Source organism: Herpailurus yagouaroundi, unplaced genomic scaffold (genome assembly GCF_014898765.1).
Source record: "Herpailurus yagouaroundi ecotype Mexico unplaced genomic scaffold, PumYag 141, whole genome shotgun sequence".
NCBI lineage: Eukaryota > Metazoa > Chordata > Mammalia > Carnivora > Felidae > Herpailurus > Herpailurus yagouaroundi.
Window position 1 is genome coordinate 27,548,339 of NW_024412396.1, and position 19,539 is coordinate 27,567,877.

At 38.9% G+C, this 19,539-nt stretch overlaps 1 protein-coding gene and 1 long non-coding RNA gene across 11 annotated transcripts in view; one reads left to right on the top strand and one right to left on the bottom strand.

Annotated features, from left to right (window-relative positions):
- Positions 1 to 19,539, top strand: part of LOC121031750 (uncharacterized) — a 116,932-nt gene that overhangs the window by 32,820 nt on the left and 64,573 nt on the right. The window lies entirely within an intron of this gene.
- The window catches only part of NIN (ninein), a 92,113-nt gene continuing 74,021 nt past the window's right edge, over positions 1,448 to 19,539 (bottom strand). For 3 of the 10 annotated variants that reach the window (XM_040477092.1, XM_040477095.1, XM_040477093.1), the window contains 8 exons: positions 18,884 to 18,997; positions 17,996 to 18,142; positions 16,129 to 16,296; positions 14,449 to 14,598; positions 12,160 to 12,264; positions 8,499 to 8,699; positions 4,856 to 4,969; positions 1,448 to 2,703 (listed from right to left, as the gene is read on the bottom strand). In XM_040477092.1, coding sequence (XP_040333026.1) covers positions 2,494 to 2,703; positions 4,856 to 4,969; positions 8,499 to 8,699; positions 12,160 to 12,264; positions 14,449 to 14,598; positions 16,129 to 16,296; positions 17,996 to 18,142; positions 18,884 to 18,997 — 1,209 coding nt within the window. In that variant the 3' untranslated portion in view covers positions 1,448 to 2,493. Of the gene's footprint in view, positions 2,704 to 2,799; positions 4,970 to 6,183; positions 6,708 to 8,498; positions 8,700 to 10,110; positions 10,172 to 12,159; positions 12,265 to 14,448; positions 14,599 to 16,128; positions 16,297 to 17,995; positions 18,143 to 18,883; positions 18,998 to 19,539 lie in introns of those variants that run through there. The other 7 variants (XM_040477094.1, XM_040477096.1, XM_040477102.1 and 4 more) reach the window with 6 other exon arrangements.

A 19,539-nucleotide genomic window follows, 5' to 3' on the forward strand; every position in this document is an offset into this window, starting at 1 on the left:
TTTTATAAGTGCAGTAAAGCAAGAACTGAATAAGCACCTAGATATTGACTGAGTCAACTTTCATTTGAGCAGCATTTTGATTTTTGGATAAAGGGGGTTCTGAATGTTTTCTAAAACTTTCCAGAAAGTCCTATTTACATGCATTGTACAGCATTTTATATACATGTAAATACACATTGATGAGAAATTAACCTATGCTTTTCATAACGTAAAAAATACAACACATGTGATCATATGCTAAAGCCAGTAATTTGAGTAATTTGCTTGTTCAGTTTTGATAGCAATAACCTTAACTTGAATCATATTACATAAATATACCACAGATGCATAGTTTATTTATGACCTTAGTAGCCTAGGTCTATCCACAGTTTTAAGTGAAAAAGATTCTCTGTTAAAGCCTATGCCATACAAGTAGTTGGGGTTACTAGTAATGTTTGTACTGGGGAAGAAAGATTAAGGAAGGCGTGATAGCAGACATCAAATGTTTTGAAGGATAACTAAAGGGAAGAATTAAAATTAGTTATTTTTCCAGGGGGGTATTCATGACTTTCTGATAAGAGCTGTCCAGACATGAAAAGGTCTGTTTCATGAATGTGAATTCCAGTCCCACAAATGGCCATGCCTTGTCAGAGCTCTGGTAGTGAGGACTCCGGTGCTGGCTGTAGGTTGTCAGGTGGGACTAATAGATGGTTAGGCCACAAACCTATCTAAAGTTGCTTGATGCAAATTTTGTTAAAAATTTTGTTTATTAGAGCGCGAGTGCTTGTGCGCACAAGTCGGGGAAGGGCAGAGAGAGGGGAAGGATCCCAAGCAGGCCCATGCTGTCAGGGCAGAGCCCCACGAGGGGCTCCATCCCATGAACCGTGAGATCATGACCTGAGTCAAGATCAAGAGTTGGATGCTTAACCCACTGAGCCACCCAGGTGCCCAAAGATTTTTTTTGTTAACTCTATATGACCTCTTAGGCGGTTTGCTTCATCTTTTGTTGCTGCCCATAAAGCAGTATGTGATTTTGCTGTTATTTGTCTTGTAAATTGATGGGCTTGGCCTTCCAGGAATGTATCAGAGTGAATTTTTCTCATCTAATTGCTGTCCTACAAAAACAAATAGCTAGTTAAGATGAGCTTTGTTAGTGTCTTACACATAGTAAGTCCTCCACCAATGCCTGACTAGCTGAAGTGGGCTAGAAGCAAAGATTTTACTTGGGGAAAATAAAAGTTACCTATTCTAAAACGTTGACTGTTCTAGAAAGTTCTGGTCTTGCGACTGAATGGAAAATCCTATTTGGCACTCCTTTACCTCAGAATGCATGCCAGTGCTTATCAGAGTTAAGAAATTCTTATGATCAGATTTGAGGTGTTAGGTTAAAATTTCCATACTTCCTATTCCTCTGTTAAACAAATAATAACTTCAAGTTAGGTTTTTAATGCTAAAATCAATGTTTTTCCCAAAAGAGTAAATTCAGTAAAAATGTAAAACTAAAAATCCTATGGCTCTAAATCTAAGACAAATAAGATCACATGGCTTATGCATTTCAGATTCTTAAAGAGGCCCTACAGTGTTTCAGGAAGACCATTTAAAATATTGTTCCCTGAGTTCTTGAAGCAACCCTAAAAGTAAGTTGATGAACTCCAAGACTTTAGAGAGAGAGAAAACCACATGGTTTGCTTAACTCTCTTCTAAGAGTAACTGTTGAAAGTGGTTTGTGTTCAGTGCTTTCCTTATAGCTCAAATGCTATAAGAATGTGGCTTTATCCATTTCTTAGAAGATAAGCTCCCCAAATGAAACTTGTCAGAAGGAAAAAAAAATGCTTAAAGAAAGTTGGGTTTTTTAAAGCAAGTACAGTTTTAACCTTAGTTAACAGTGCAGTTGAGTAAATCAGTTTTTAGTATCCATAATCCATCAGGAGTGGTAATACTGCCATAGGTGTTAGAAGGTCAAGTACATGGGCTCTGGCTCTTCTGTCCTCCGTGGTTATTGAGCTCAGGGTCTCTCACTAAAGAGCCAAAATTATTGGAAACAGAATGACTTCTCCATATTTAAATGTGTAAGAAGACAGACATTTGGTTTTCAAATAAAGATCAAAACAAACTCATCAGATCTAAAACTTAAAATACCTGGAATTTACACAAACATTTGTACATAATATTGTTTTGTCTTTTAACTTATTCACAACTGGGGGTTTTAAGATTCTTGCGCTGTGTTCACATACCCACCTTTTTGGTGGCTATCAGGGTATGTCTTTAAAATTCAAAACTGGGGAATAATTTAAACAGTGAAATATGTGACTATTTGCAGCTTCCATGAGAGTCTCTTTAGAAAAACTAATTACAGTGAATGGAGAGTACAGTTCTGTTGCTGGCAGTTTTAGGTTGAGCTGAACTTTAAACCAGTAAAGGTTTAAAAAAAAAAAAAAAAAAGGTTGAGAGAACCTACTGAAATGTTCCATCCATTTCAGTAAAGTGCACAAATGAGTGTATCCTTTGGCTTGGCTATGACCTCAAGGGAGGTGTAGAAGTCAGTGGTGCTGGTGCCAGATTCCTGACTATATTACTGAGGCTGGCAATCTTCTCTTCTAGGAGGTAATTTTTCTTTTCTGCTGTTTTTTGTCGCTGTTCAGTCATTTCCAGAGCTCTCAACAACTGGGCATTTTCAACATACAAATCCTTCACCATCGCATCTGCTTTAGTATTCTTGCACAGCTAGAAACAGAAACCAGAAACATTTTGACTCCATTTCTGTAACTGTCTTAAGTTTAAGGTCTGACATTAGGACAGTTGTTCATAAAGGCAAATGACTTATATTATATTCTTTTATTTAACAATACAGGTTTAACATCAGACGTGGCATCAGGGATACAGACAGAGCACATCCACTTTTTCCAAGCTGTTTCTTTGCATAAAGTTTGTAGAAGCCACTAGTAAAAGAACAGATTGATATTTGAAAGCTCAGAAAATGAAAGCTTTTTTTTTTCCCACCGAAGTAAATTAGGTGTTACTGCTTTTTCTTTCTCTAAAAATAGCAAAATACTTTCATAACTTCTGAGGTTTAGGGTGTGAACTTTAACTCTGTTCTTAACAGATGCTTGAGTTTCCTTCCCATTCATAGCTATAACCTACTGATTATTTTAAAATTTGGTTCATGTATTATAATACAGAGGTAAGATCTGGGCAGCTCCTTTTCCTTAACTCTTCCTCTTTTACATAGAACTTGTCAGAAGATAGACTTTAATTTTTATGGTTAAAATATATAGTCAAGGGATGGGAAAACTTGCCAGTGGCCTTGCGATAATTTTATTTTGGTTCCTATTATATGTATTCCAACCCTCCCTTCCCTCATTACACCTCATTTTACAGGCAGTTTTAACCAGGGCATCTAAAAGTATAGAGGTTTCAGGGGGAAAAAGAACAACGGAGAGTGGCTAATTTATTAGCATTGCAAAGGGCAATGATAAAGACGATAACACCTGAAGCCTGGAATCTAGATGACGGGCAAGTGTAACATACTAACCTACTCTATTGAGTTGTTCTAAGGAAACATTCATCCCTTCTTCTCTCCCTTCCTTCCTGCCGTTTACAAAACACTCCTGGCTCTTCATCCTAAGACCCTCTACTGCCCACTCCTCCCTATTTCTCCCGTTTCTTCTCCTACTCCTCTCAGGACACTATGACCTGTTAATGCCAAAATATTTGTAGATGTCCACACACCATATGTTGTAACTGCATGATGTTCCCGTAGCCTAGAATGCCCTTCTCACACTTCTTCACCTGTTCAAATCTTACTCAGCTGTCAATACTTGAAGAGGCCTTCAGGAAACTTTCTTTAAACCATGGAGTTAGATCAAGTATTCTTCCCTGTGTTCCCCTCTGCTGAAAATAGAGTGGATCGGATTTTCTTTGTTTAAAATTACCACCTTGCCAAATGCTTAATACCTTGTATGTGAGCTACGCTCCCCATTGGCAGGATTTTGTTCACTGTCCTATCTCTAGCACTGAGAAAAGGACTTGGCATGTAGTAACTATGTTTTGAATAAGTGAATGATCACAGGGTTGAATAAATGCTTATTGTGTAAGACTTCCTTTTCTTTCCATTTTGTGATTAAGATATTGGGAAAAGAAAAGTTGCTGTCTAATTCTCCATTAAGACCTTCTCTTGGTATTATTATTCTTAAGTTTTATGTGTCTAGAAAACCAGGTGGGACGATTTCTGCCCCCACCTCCCCAGGTCTTAATCTCAGTTTCCAAAGTAGCTATAAATCTTTACTATAGAGTGGTCCTTTTTTGCATGTCTCTTCAGTGGTTACACAAACACTTTCTAAACCCAGGCCACACCTGCCACCAGCAGGTCAGGGTCCCTATTCTAATTCAGAGCACAGCCTTTTGGGGTCTGGATATAGCCAGAAGACTTTTAGAAGTCGTCATAGCCGTCGCAAACAGCAAAGCTAAAATTCCATTTATTATCTCCCCATTTTTTACCAACATAAATTTTCTAGTTATTTAAATAGAATGTTTACTGTCTTGGGCAAATAAAAAAAATCTACAAAAGTTAAATTTGAGCCACGGAACTTCATTAGGAATGCAATAGGTCCAGATGAGTCTCTTAGCAAATGTACATTTTTAAAATTGTGGACAAACAGGCATTAGGAGAGCTCTGGAAAAATAATGTAGAATACAGATTTCATATTTTTGGAGTGGTATGGGGGACAGTGAATCCTAAGTCCTGCTATACGTTTGTAGTAGAATTTGCCTTTATTTGACAACAAAAATTAACACGTTAATGGCAATAAAGGAATGTAAAACTGGAGTTAAAAGTGGAATGTGGGGTGGGTGGGTGGAGAGGACCCGGGAGGCTCACTTGTTCTTTGAGCTGATTCACTTTATCCTGAAGAAGCCTTTTCACCAGTTTCAATTTCTGTTCAACTTCCATCATCCGTTCTTCCATGACAGTTACCAGTTGTTCCTGGTTTCCCTGAAGGGAAGAAAAAAATGTGTTGTCATTTGAAAAATATGCCATACCGAAAAGAAAGCCCTAGTAATTTATTTTTCCCACAAGATGCCTAGAGAAAGGACAGTAAATATGTGCCTTTGTAACGGGAGGGGTGGATTTCTGATGAAATGGGGGCTCTGAACACTGCATGGGTTGCACATTAGAAAAGTAATCCTATCAGAGAATCAAAGATTAAAAAAAAAAAATCTTACCTGTGTTACTATCTTCCCCTGAGATAAAGCAAAATTCTTAAAACCCGTATTTTAGCACCTGTGTGCACTTCTTCTAGTAAAATAGTTTTCAATGGTAAATTAAAAATAAGGTTATCAACCTTCCATCTGTGACTTGGGCCTTGGCAATACTGTGGGTCTCTCAAGACCAAAACAAAACTGAGTTTATTCAGGATCACTTAGCATTTCCAGTCAGCTTGCAATTTGCGTGTCCATTTTTCCTGTGTAAAATGGCTGATTACTGTGAGGGTGTTACTGTTCCTTTCTTTATAATAACCGGCTTCTTCCTGCCAGTTATTGTTGTCATCTGTTTCCCAATTTGACTTGCCATTGTGAAGCAAACATCTGGATTGGAGGCTGGGTTTATCATAAAAAAAACTTAAGAATCTCCCCACAAACAACTCATAGATAAAACGAGAGGGCAGAAACAGCCAGGGCTTCTCTTCTCTTCACACAACAGTGATAGGTTAAGGAGTTATGTGGGTTTTGAAGAGAGTGTGAGTGCAGCCAGCTGCCCTCCCCGCAGGTCACGAAAATGTCCATGTAAGGAATTTCAGGTTTTTAAAGGTTCTTCAAGCATTCAGCAAAACTCAGGTGTTAATGGCTGATGGTATAACCCCTTTTAAAAGCATGGAGAATGACCAAACGTGAACTGGAAGCCAATGTTTGGATAAAGCAACAGCATTTATTGAGATATAAACAACTAAACCATGTGATTAGTTTGAAGACAACTGTAGTAGGTCAAAGTCTAATGCAGGAAGTAAATTTCAAGAAAGAAGCTTTGAGAACATTTAGCTTTAAAAAAAAAAAAAACCTGTATTTTAAGAGACAGAATGGCTTTTTAAAGGTCAAACGTAAATGGAAGATGCCTGATTTCTACTTGCTTTAAAAAACAAAACAAAACCTATAACTCGAAGAACATGGAGCATGGCCAGAGTGAGGAAAGAGGAAAAACAAAGGCAGTCATATATTTAAAATTTATTTTATTGTTTCATCAAAAATTTTTTTTCCTGTCAAAAAAGCATGATACATCTTATACAAAACAGTATAAATAACCCAAATTTTCTTCCAATTCCATATATAAAAGTAGTACCTCTTATTAAAAATAGTTACAGCATATGGAATGAGAAAATATATAGAATACATCCTTTCAAGAATCTCAAGTCCACATTCTTTAAATGGTATAAATAAAATGATTTGTAACAAGCTGAAATTTGTGAATTTGATTCACAAACTGTCATTTCTACGTTAATAAATAAGAGACCTAATACTGCAAAGGCTTAATAATAATAATATAATTTAAAAGAGCACTTGATTCCAAAATGTTTTCCAGCTTATGTCTCTGTGTGTGTGTGTGGGGGGGGGGGGTAGCGTGTGCATCTGAGTAGCTGCCATGGTAAGAAATGTCATCAATAGCAGCCCAGTTTTCACAGGTGCCCAATCCTTCTGTAGGAATCTGCATGCACTGCTCGCTGCTCCGGTAGCAAGGCCTAGAGAAAGAAGGCAAGTGGTATACTTCACCCCATGTCAGGATCATGTTTGGGGAGGAGTCTAAATTCACACATCTATAATGCAAACGATCTTTAAAAGCACACACATTAACACTACAATGCAAGCAAAGCAACACAGAGGCAGAAGAAACCACATCACACACAGAGGCGACGTGCAGATTCTAATAATGTTCTGTAATCTTAAAATTAGTGTCAGCTCAGGGGCCAGAAACAGGAGAGCCTGCAGTGGTATTCTAGAGACAACAATAAGCAGTCCACTCTGCCATCTGGCTGGAGAAAAAAGTTTTTTTTTTTTTTTTTAGTACAAAAACCTCAACAGTCTTTGCAGCACCTAGGTGGCTCAGTTGGTTGGGAGTCCGACTTTGGCTCAGATCATGATCTTGCAATCTGTGAGTTCAAGCCCCACGTCAGGCTCTGTGCTGACAGCTCAGAGCCTGGAACCTGCTTCAGAGTCTATGTCTCCCTCTGTCTCTGTACCTCCCCTGCTCATACTCTCTCTCTCTCAAAAATAAACATTAGAAAAAAATTAGGCAAAAACTGTGCTAAGGTTTTTTTTAATCTTATCCTGAAGTAATTGGAGTAAAAGGATATTTTTTTATTTTTAAACATGGGCAGGTGAGTCGGAAGAACATGTTTTGAAAACAGGGTGAATGAGAAAGCAATGGATACAATGTCTGTTAAAAACTGAGGTCAAGGTTTTATAACTCAATTCTGTAATGAATTACTGAAGTATCTTCGACAGCCCATCTACACAATTTTAATATTTGGAAACTGACGTGGAATAGAGGAAGCTTCCAAAAACGTGGATTTTTAAAGCACAAAAGACAAAACTAATTGTAACCTTTTGTTTGAAAGGGCAGATGACAGAGGATATAATGACAAACCATAGATATATACTACGAGAAGAGGAAGACAGAACTGCTCCACTGTGTAATTGTAGTGCTAATTTGACTTTGCAAAGCCACTTTGAGACAATTAGGGAAAAGGAGTTGGGGAAATTCCTTATTAAATGTCCACTGAGAGACAGAAGATGAGCATCCAAACCAGAAAGGATTCATTTAAAATTATACAAATGAAGGAGTAATTTTAATTTTATTGGTTCTGAATAAACAAAATCGACAAGCAAAGCTGGACTATGAATGAAGCACTTAAGAGAACTATTTGAAAACCCAGCTTGTATCAGATTGTGTCTGTAAGAAGCTAGGATGATTCTAACTCAAAGGGAAGGGGAAAAAGATGTTGATTTTCTGAAAGAGTTTTTGAAACTAGATCATTTTAAAAAACATAGTTGACATTTTTCCTTTATGTCACTGACTCCACAAAGTCCCCACTTGTGAATTCTATGGAATTCAGCAGGTTGTACCCCTCAGGGACAGGAAAACCTAGGGGGCTGTGTTAGTACTGCGTATCCTAGAGGTGCACTTGAATTCTGTAATATTTCTGGCATCGGACAAATGTCAAGTCAAAAACTGTTAGGTCAGCTGTACACTGTGCCTAAGTGATCCTGATCCTTCGTCATGGATTACGAATGTGCAAAGGAGACCCAGAACACTTCAGCACCCAGCTTAGAAGCTGAGAGCTCAAAAGCATCACTGCAAAAAACCAAACCCAAACAACACTGCAGTTCCGTGGGCCTGTAAACACAGGTAAGGTGGGACTCTTCAACAGACACATAAGTTCTTAATCTCCACCTCTGAATGGGTAGAACTTCCCAATAAACTGGTCAAATTAGGTGATCTGAGTTTACTGTGAGGGAAAACAGCCTCGTACCTGCGGCGTGTTGGTTTCGGAGGTCCTGTTTTCAAGTTCCTCCTGCAGGCACTGGTTTATCCTTTCTGCCTGCAGCAGCTGCTGTTGAAGCTGCAGAAACTGCTCCCTGGGCACCGTCGGACAGGCTTGCTGCTGGCGCAGCTGGAGATCCCACGTGGGAGGGGATGGGCTAAGCATCACAGTGGACCTCAGGTGCTGCATCTGGAGGACAGAGGCGGAGCCCTGGTCAGCCGCAGTGCCTTCAAGCACAGAGCTGCCCTTGCAAATGTCAAGCAGAGGGAACGAAGCTGATGAATTCATTAATGGCCTCTCAGACCACTGATCACTTGAACACAGGACAGTACGTGACTTGAGTAAGAAGTGAATAATGGGAAGGGTCATTTTCCTTAGGAGACAATATAGTTAAGAAGTAGGATTTCTTAAAAGTTTTAGACTTAAAAGATGTACTTCCTCACTCATGATGGAGCTACATGATATAAGTCATGTGTCTGAATTCTACTTCATTGTTTCTGGCACTAGAACTTTTAATTATGCCTGTTTAAGAAAACAGCGGGGCACCTGGGTGGCTCAGTCGGTTAAGCATCCGACTTCGGCTCAGGTCATGATCTCACAGTCCATGAGTTTGAGCCCCACGTCAGGCTCTGTGCTGACAGCTCAGAGCCTGGAGCCTGCTTTGGATTCCGTGTCTCCCTCTCTGCGCTGCTCATGTTCTCTCTCTGTCTCAAAAATAAAAGCATTAAAAAATAAAAATAAAGACACAAGTTGGGGTAAGCAAAGGGGAGAAAGTGGTTCAGCTTTAGGGTTTTGCCACTTTACTTACCATTCATAAAGACTCCTAAAAGCAAATGTTCAATGACTATTTTCCAGGTTAGCAACTGAGTCAAAGAAACTCCTATCCAAAATTATTTTAACCTATTCTGTCAATGTTCAACTCTTAAATGGCACTGTAAGATAAGCCATTCGGGGACAGAGGGTGATACAGAAATACTTGTTCAAGACCGTAAGACGATGTGTGTATCACATGCCGAAGTTGGGGAGAGGAAAAGGAAGGAGAATGCACGCTGCATGTGGCCAGTGAAGCATGGCACTCCACATCTGTCAATACATTCAGCGGACTGAGGACTCAACAGAAGGCATGCAATGAAGACGACCAAGTACCAAACTCAAGAAGAAGCACCTCAAGGCTTCTGAGAGGGGAAATAGGCCCTCTAAGACACGACTATAACTAAACATTTACCATGAAACTTCAGAGCCACTATCCATTTCCTTCAAGCTAAAGTTCTGAGGTGGGAGATTACCCGTTTTGAAATATTTCTAGTTACAGATTTAGAAAACCCACCATTTTATTTTCAGGAATAAAGAATAGGGAGAGTTACGATCCCATAATTTTCTATCAGCAGGATGAGTTTCTTCACATGTATCTTTACATACTGAGGAAAATCCTGGCCTAAATGTAAACAGACATATGCCACGGTTAAAGCAAACTGAAAATGAATACTGGCTCTTACCTAAATATGTATTAACTGTTACAGTCAGTAGAAATGATTACATGAACAGGGAGTCTAATGAGAGGTCTCCATGCTATGAAATTGATTGAAAGAGAATGTTCTACCTTCACACACTATCTCAGGCAGAGAACTGCACCCTTCTCTGCTAGTTCCAACCACAGAGTTCTAGGTACAGGTTAGCCACAGACAAAACAAAAACAAAAGAAAATTACAGGAGTCATAAAGAGAGGAAGAAAAGTATGAGTTACAAAAAGAGAACAGTTAAAACTGGGTATATTATATACCTGAATAGGTGTGCTCAAGTCAGAAAGAACTTACAAAAACACCAACATTTACATTTCTCCGTGTATAAACTTTAAAATATCTTATGACTCTGATCCTGCAACTGCAATGTGAGTTTGGGAACTTACCACCTTTTCCTCCACCTACCCCACTACAATTATTTAGAAGATTCCAGGTCCAGCATGGGTGGATCTGATGTTAAATACTTGGTTTTACAGTTTATATTCTGCATCTCCAAATGGCAATTTTCTCGTTTGAGTGTTTGAAAACTGTTGGCTACCGGAGGTACCCAGTGGACTTGAGAAGTGCTGATATGGACTGGAACCCCTTTTTTGAATGTTCAAAATGAACTGTTTATAGAACACCGCCTCATGCAGTTCAAAGAGCCCCAGATTGTGACTCAGATTCTTCTATTTCCTAGTCTAGTGATGTGGGAGCATGCCCTGGAGCATGGATATGTATTGTATTACATCAGCGACTTTTAAACTGGCATAGAAAGATGAGGAGAGATGCCTTCCCTCAAGGGAGTGCCTACATCAGATTAGAAAGCTTTCCTTAAATTCCTTGATCTTAAAAATTCTGAAAAATAATGAAGGGAAATTGCTTATGATGGCTAATCATATCAAGGGGGGTTAGGAAGAGATGGGGGTTTCTGAGGACGGCTCGAGCAGGTGGGAGAAGAATTGGCCTGTTAGCAGAACATTCGGAGAGGATCTGCCACTGCCTAAGTATATACCCTGTTACTTATCAATTTGGTACTAGAGAGGTGGGGCTTAGCTTCAGCTATCTTACTCCTCACAATATATAATTATTTCATCAGAAAGCATGTCTGTATCTAAACATAGCCTGTAGCTTGGGCTTTTGAACACACTTATTATATGCTATTTATAGTTTAATCTCCCTATTAGTGGATAAATCAGAGAACATAAGATTGGCAGAAACCTCAGTGGTCATTTAAATGTCAGTGTGACGTATTTGCCCATATTTCGTCAGATTTCGTAAAAATCATCCATTTAAAATTACCTTGGCATGTCCAATTTCTTAAAAGAAAATATTTAAATCTCTCTCATCCTAAAATCCAAAATCCTAAAATCCAAAAAAAAATATCTGTTTTTAAGATATTTGTACTCGTAGTAGTTTTTAAGAGCACAAAGACATTTTTTACCCATGCCTCTCTACCTGAGATAAATTTTGTAGTACACTACGTGATATTTTCAGCTACCCAAAGCAAAATATCTCTGTGAAGTTTTTACTTACTATAGAGGATCTGTACGGATGTTGTCTTACATCCTGTAATTGTACTTAGTAATCAGAAAGCAATCTGGTAGACTGGATACTCAATGTCCGAGCTGACAAGTTTTACAACTCCATTTTTATATTTAACAGATGTACCTCTCCCGAGGCAGTGCTGAATTACAAATTTGTAATAAACCATGACAGCACCTGAACATTAAACTTCTACATGCTGATATTCCCAAATTCCTAACCCAAGAGGCTGTTAGCAATCCATCTATAAAACACTACGTATGACACGGGAGGTATCGGGAAACCGTTACAATCACAGCAGTGGTGGGGAGCTCTGGGCCAGTATCAGAGTCCCCGCCCCCTGAATTTGTTGAGGTATGGGTCCTTGCATTTTAGGATTACCCACATTGTTCCTTCCTCTGTGAAGCAGTGTAAATTCCGGTGACTGTAATGAGCAAAAATGTCTATCAAACTTGGTAAGACAGACCAAAGAATTCAGCTTGGCAGCATACTTTTCCAGTTTTTCTTGTAATAGGAATTCATGCTACGCTGCTCTCTCTCAACAAACGGCACATTCGTGGATTAAAATATTCTTCAGAGCTGAGGCCCTTTGCTTAAAAACTCACCTCCATTAGCTGCTCATCCAGTTTTACTTGTTTCTTTTTCAGGCCTTCATTTTCCAAATGAATTGTTTCTAACTCTCTTTCAAGGGAATTCATCTGACTGACCTGCTAAAAATAAAAACAACAAAAAAACAAAAAAACAACAAAAAAAATTTCCTTTACAAACAAACACTTGAGTTGCTCTTCTTTATTTTGACAAATTCATGCTAGTCAGAAATCACACCCCTTGGAAGAAAGCAAAGATCATTCAGCAAAGGAGAACAGCACTATGATTCAGTGCATCAATTATATTTAGTCTACTTTTTGATCATCACTGCTTACATAGAGCAGATTCCATGAGGCACCTGGCTTGCAAACTGTAGTGTCACTCACTGTAAGAAACACACCCAGGACATAAACTCACACCCATAAGTACATATATACGCATCATCAGTTATAAGTACATATCACTGAAAGAAAATTTCATGAAATACTTATCCTTACCATGAACCATGTACTCTGATATTTTCCAGCACATTTTATTAATAAAAAAGGTAGAAGTTTTCACTACATCACTTTCATGATCCTCCACGATGGATCGGTGGGGAAAAACACTGTCTTAAGGCAAAGTTTAAGTCGGGTTTAAAACAGAGTACATAAAACCTGCTTTATATAACTCCTTTCTCAATTTTAAAGACTAAATTTGAAGATTTTATGAGTATCCATTTTTGGAATTCTCCATTGCAGGAAGAATCTAATGAGCTACCTGACCCAGGAATTCGGAATATTGCTAAGTAGAAATACAGGACACTTCTATAGAAGGCTGATTTTGGTTTCTATCAAAATGAGCTGAGGAGAGTAGCAAGAATTTTTGAACAGAAGAGTAATCTTTTCAAGTTAAAACCTATCCTTAGACTTTTCTCTCAGTGAGCAGCTGGATGAAACCCTTTATCTTTCTGAAAAATGTACTTGAATGTACCTAAAATTAAATGGCATTTTGGCTTTAGAGCACAAACCAGTCTTCTTACCACCTATGGTCATAACTTTCACAAACTTAAAATTTTCATAACATTTTTGTGACAGAAACAAATGGTTGTTCATCATTCTTCCCAGATTTTTACACAAACCATAATTTTCAGAAGAGAAAGGTAACAGTGACCACTCTGAGTTTTGGTTGGGAAGAAGGAAGAAAGAAAAACAAGGGACAAGAACTCCTCCCAGGGTAGCACTGGTCTTAGATCTCTTACTTCAGGGAACCAAGTACAGAAAGCAAAAGTTGCTCCAGAGACTTAACCACATGGTAGCCCCCCTCCAACATGGTCCCTACTGATGTCCACCCATGGTGTTTACACCCTTGGTCTGTGTGACCAACTGAAGACAGCAGAAATGATGGTGTGTCCCTTCCAAGGATTAGCTTATAAAAGGCACTACAGCTTTTTATAGTGATCTTTTGGAATTTTTCTCTCTCTCTCTCTCCTCTCACTCACTGCCATGTCCTGAGAAAAGGCCCCGGTGGTGAGGACCTGAGGCCTCTGGTAATCAGCCAGCAAGAAACAGAGCCTCTTCCTGTAATATTACTGAACTTGGACGTGGCTCTTCTAGTACCAGTGAAGCCTTCAGATAAATGTAGTCCCAGCTGATAGCTGGACCACAACCTCATGAGAGACCCTGAGCCAGAACCACTCAGCTAAGCTGCTTCTGAATTCCCGGCCCACAGAAAAGGAGACAACAAATGTTTGTTCTTTTAATTTGTTGCACAGCAATAGATAACTAACACAGACCATATGAAGATGTTCCTGATATTCAGGATATATATATTTTAAGGTATATCTATTTTGCTAACTTAAAAGGGCTGTGGGGCACTCAGTTGGTTGAGCGTCTGACTATGGCTCAGGTTATGATCTCGCGGTTCATGGGTTCTGTGCTGACACACATTGGGCTCTGTGCTGACAGCTCAGAGCCTGGAGCCTGCTTTGGGTTCTATGTCTCCCTCTCTGCCCCTTCGCCATGTGTGCTCGGTCTCTGTCTCTCAAAGGTAAATAAATACTAGAAAAAAATTAAAAGGGCTGTAATACTGCTAAAGATGATTAACCATCTTCATTATGAATGCTTAAAGTTAACTGCTCCTTTGCAACCACCACTCAATCATAAAGAACTATAATACTATTTGACCAGATTACAAAAACATACATATAAGGAAGAACCAAAATATACCATTGTGATCACTTCCTTGGAAGCATGCAGGGAAAGAAACATACACTTAGGGACACATCACAGTAAGGACGTTGACACATATAAACTCTCAAAACTCACCTTCCTATTAGTAGGTGATCGTTCCTTTTGAAACTGTTCACACTCTCTCTTTAAGCTCAACTTCTCTTGCTCTGTAGGCCTCACCGTACCTGATGAGTTTAGATGTTTTTGGTGCTTAGGGGGAAGAAGGTTTGATTCCAGTTGACGGACCTAATAACAACATATGTAAGAGGAAGAAATGTTAAGATAGTCATCCAGTGAGGAAGAAAAACAAAAAAAGAACATAAGGAAAGTTTTTATTCAGTACTTGGGTTCTGTTGTATTAAAAACACTTTTTTTTTCCCAGTCAAGTCTGCCAATTTTTTTTTACTTTTGTTAATGTTTCTTTATATTTGAGAGAGTGAGGGGCGGGGGGCAGAGAGAGGGAGACACAGAATCTCAAGCAGGCTCCAGGCTCCGAGCTGTCAGCACAGAGCCCGACACGGGGCTCGAACTCACAAACTGCGAGATCATGACCTGAGCCAAAGTTGGACATTTAACCAACTGAGCCACTCAGGCGCCCCAAGTCTGCCAATTCTTGAAGTCTGCTTTTTTTGGATTGCAAAAGATCCTTCTGGGTAAATCTGTTTTTAGTCTGGTTGGGTCTAAAAACCCAACACTGTAAAGACCAGAGAATAGAGGACGTCTGGATCTACCAAATCACTGGGCGTCCACAGGGTGACGTGGCTATCAGGAAAACAGACATAATCCTAGGCACTTGCTCTCTGACATGAGCATGGCTTTTAGGAGTCAGTGAGGTGACAGTCCCATCAATTTTATATTGGACTGTCCACACCTGAAACCATGTATCCACACCAACAAGTTCCATGAGGACAGCGACCAGGTCTGTCTTGTTCAACGCTATAACTTTAGCAATAGCAGAGTTTCTGGCACAGAGTAGGTGTTCTAAATCGCTATCTGTGGCTCTTCAGAGAGTTCTTCCTTAAGAGAAATGTTTAGGGGCGCCTGGTGGCTCAGTCGGTTAAGCGTCTGACTTCGGCTCAGGTCATGATCTCGCGGTCCGTGGGTTCGAGCCCCGGGTCGGGCTCTGTGCTGACAGCTCAGAGCCTGGAGCCTGTTTCAGATCCTGCATCTCCCTCTTTTTCTGACCCTCCCCTGTTCATGCTCTCTCTCTCTGTCTCAAAAATAAATAAATGTTAAAAAAAAAAATTAAAAAAAAAAAGAGAAATGTTTAAGCATAGGTTAAGCATAGTTGGTCAACTACTTAGCAAAAGTAAAGACTATATATAAACATCAGTTTAGTGGTTGGAAAAGATCATCTTCAGAGACCATTCTAACCTTAAAAGGCTGAATCTTTAAAAAGGGGTACTTTTTCTCTTACAAGGAGTTAGCCCAAAAAGATGGAGTCCAATTTTGCCACTTTGTACTATCAGTCTTGACAGCTAGTCTATTTAAATGAAGAATACATAGTTACCATAATTCTCATGAGTCTGTATTGAAAGTCAAGATTAAAATCATTGATTTTAGTGTAGAACTGATTACACAAAATGAAACAAAATATTTTATAAACATATCAGGATAAAATTATTTGCAAGTAAATGATAAATTACGCATTCTTAAAGTAAGTCTGCCATAGCAGAATACTCAAATCCATACCCTAGACCCATTTCAGTCCTATCAAACATTCATTTTTATACCACACTATTTTCAAACATGTCACCATGTGCCGCTTTTCGTTACCTTGTCCCGTGAGTGCGTGAGTTCCGCTTTGGTATTCCGCACCACAGTTTGGAGTCTCTCGTTCTCTTGCCAAAGCAGCTGTTGTTCCTCCTTCATCAGATGATCCATCTGGTCCCAAGGAGGCCTTTGCTGCTGGTTATGGAAGGTGGCTATTTCTGGGGCCCAGTTCTTAAGAGCAAATTGAAGAGTTAAGCCTTAAAAACAAGCTGATTTCTGTTTTGAGTATATTTACTCAATGACAATAATTCTTAGGAAGTACCTTTCATTCTTCATATCTTCTAATGGGGGTGAGTGTATGTTGTGTGTGTGTGTGTGTGTATGTGTCTATATACACACATACATACCGTATTTGGGGGGTGTGACTTAAAAAAAGGTTTGGAAACTTCTTTGTTTAAAATGATCTTCGGCAAAATAGTCCCATCAAGTCTAACAGCAAAGATGACTGTAGGGCAAGTCGATTCTATATAGAACCCAAGTGCGTAGAGATTGGTGGCCTTAAAAATTGCTTCATACTTATCAAGTTAATGCTTTGAACCCAGATCACTATTCTTTTGGTTAACAGAACACAGAGGGAACTTCAAGATGCACTGCTAACTTGAAAGCTTTCACAAGCTAAACTCTTTCATTTTTCCCATATGCAATCATATCCTTTTTTAGAATCCAAAGCACATACTGTCCATATAATTGAGCCCTGAACTCAGGAATATGCTTTATGCTACCAAAGTGATTTTTTGGATTCTGGAAAATGCTTTAAAAAAGGTAACAAGTAGGTAAGCCTTTTGTGTTTTAACCTAAACCATGAAAAAGAAAAAGTTACAATCTCATTTTGAGAAAAATGTCAGCCCAGAAATAATTTTTTAAAATGGAAAGAACTATTTTTCTTTTTAAAAAAAAATAAAGAGGAGGTTCCTGGCTGGCTCAGTAGGTAGAGTGTGAGACTCTTGGTCTTAGGGTCATGAGTTGAGCCCCATGTTGGGCGTGGAGCCTGCTTAAAAATGTGTGTGTGTGTGTGTGTGTGTGTGTGTGTGTGTAAAATAAAAAGTATCACCGAGATATAACTGGATTAAAATAACTGTCCTACTTTTATGGTAGGACAAAATCTTAATATCTCCACAAGGCTGACATCTAGAATACCATTTCTAATTTATATAAGCACACAAAATAGCATTTTGATATATTAAAATGAGATACACTTTATATAACATCAAGAGTGTTTTTGTTACCGCAAAATAACTCAGCATGGTCTCCTGACCTGCGCAACACAAAACGTAACCTTGTCACTATGCTTCCATTTATATGAAGTTCAGAAAAAGGCATCCCTAACCTATGGTGGCAGAGGGTCAAAAAGTGGTTCCCTTGTGGTTATCGACTGGAGGGGAGACATGAGAGCCTGCTGGGTGCTGGCAATATTCTATATTTTGAGATAGGAGGTGTTTACACAAATATAAATTTATGCACATACATAGGTATGGAAAATATACATGTGAACAACATAGGTTTGAACTGCACGAATCCACTTATGTGGAGATTTTTTTTTTTTGAGACAGTATTGTATTTTCTCTAGCTTTATTATAAGGATACAGTATATAATATACATAATACCTAAAATATGTGTTAATTGTTTATATTATTGGTAAGGCCTCCAGTAAACAGTAGGCCTAACTATTAGTAATTAAGTTTTGGAGGAGTCAGAAGTTTTAGGTGGATGTCTGACCGTACAGGGGGCCGGGGCTCCTAACCCCTGTGTCGTTCAGGGATCAACCATATATTTATGTAAACACACACATCCATAAAAATATTCAAGTTACAGACTTAAAATCTGTGCACTTAACTGTATAAAGTTATACCTCAATAAAAAAGAAATTACCTTGTCACCAGCATTCTGAAGTTGTTTATATAAAGACGTCACTTCTTGTTTCAAAGCCTCCTTTTCCTGCTGAGTCACTCGTAGGTCAGATTTAATCAGGGACATTTGCAGGTTCACATTCTGTAGGGTGTCTTCTAAACTCTGAACCTGCATCATGAGAAAAATCTTACACTGTGATGCAGATCCTCACGGTCTCACCTACAGCCTGTCCAGGAATGAATGAGCTAAGATAAGAGAATTCCAAGGTCCCTTATATTTACTATATCCAGCTCTTTTTAGTAGCCTCGTGGAGACCCCAGTTATTATGTATATTTACAGGATGTTATATTTAGAGCAATGATGAGCTATGTCCTGGAGCAAGGTGTCGCTAACACAGTCATCTGGTATATGACCAAGTGATATCTTACAGAACCAGTGAGTACCAGCTGGCATGACAGAAGCTAGCTCAATCCCATGAACCATGAGGCCACAACTTGAGCTAAAATCAAGAGTTGGATGCTTAACCGAATGAGCCATCCAGGTGCCCCAGTATCTATCTAGTTAAAAATAATCTAAATTTGTAAAAGCAATGTTGATAGGTATCATAACAGGGCATGAACGTGCCTTAGAAATCCTTTTTCTAAATCAGAAACAAGCAGTCATTTCTACACAGTATTCTTAAGCTTTTATAAGTAATCTCATAATGATGAGGTAATCTCATAATAATGAACTCTGAGGGAACTGTTCAAGTTTCCTCACACTATAAGCATATGACAAGTATTAATCAAATTGAATCATTATGAACCCTCTTAGGCCAATTCTATCTGGAATATTCTTCCTACTAGGAATTCTGTTGGAATACACAGGAAAATATTAACTGTACAGGTGAAACAACAGTTGGCCACATACCTTTTCCTGTGAAGCCTCTAGTTGCGACTTTAAGGTTTCCCTCTGGTGTTCCCAAGATTTCTGTTCTTGCTTCATAGTGGCAATTCTGTGCTCTAAAAGACTTGATTTTGCCAACTGTTTCAGGAAAAGAAAAGAGACAGTAGGCATGTTTGCAAATATCTAGCCTCAATTTATGCATCTCCACAGAGGCTGAAAAGATAAGCGCCATGTGGGAGCAGGGCAAAGTAAAACACAGACATTTTCCTGACTCCCTTTTCTACCTTTAATTTCGAAGAGTCTGTTTTCTTTGGTGGTTTCCATTTTTCTCTCTCATTGCCTCATTGTGGGTGAGAAGCGGTAGGCAGGGAGGCAATTAGAACTCTCAAGAGTGTACCATAATAGGAAAACATGGAATGCCTACTAAGGCAGGTGGGGCGAAAGCAGTGTTGTGGGATTTGCTAGGGAAAATATGATAGAAAAAAAAGCGTGTGTCTATGTAATAGATCTCAGAGTATTAAATGCGACAATACTTATTTATATATTAAGTAGCATGGCTCTATATTAAAATGAGGCAAACTGTATATTACTATATTTAATAATATCATTATTAAACAAATTTAGCCTCCTGTTAAAATCCTGACCTCAGAAATTCAGAGGGCACATAAGGCCTGCTGAAA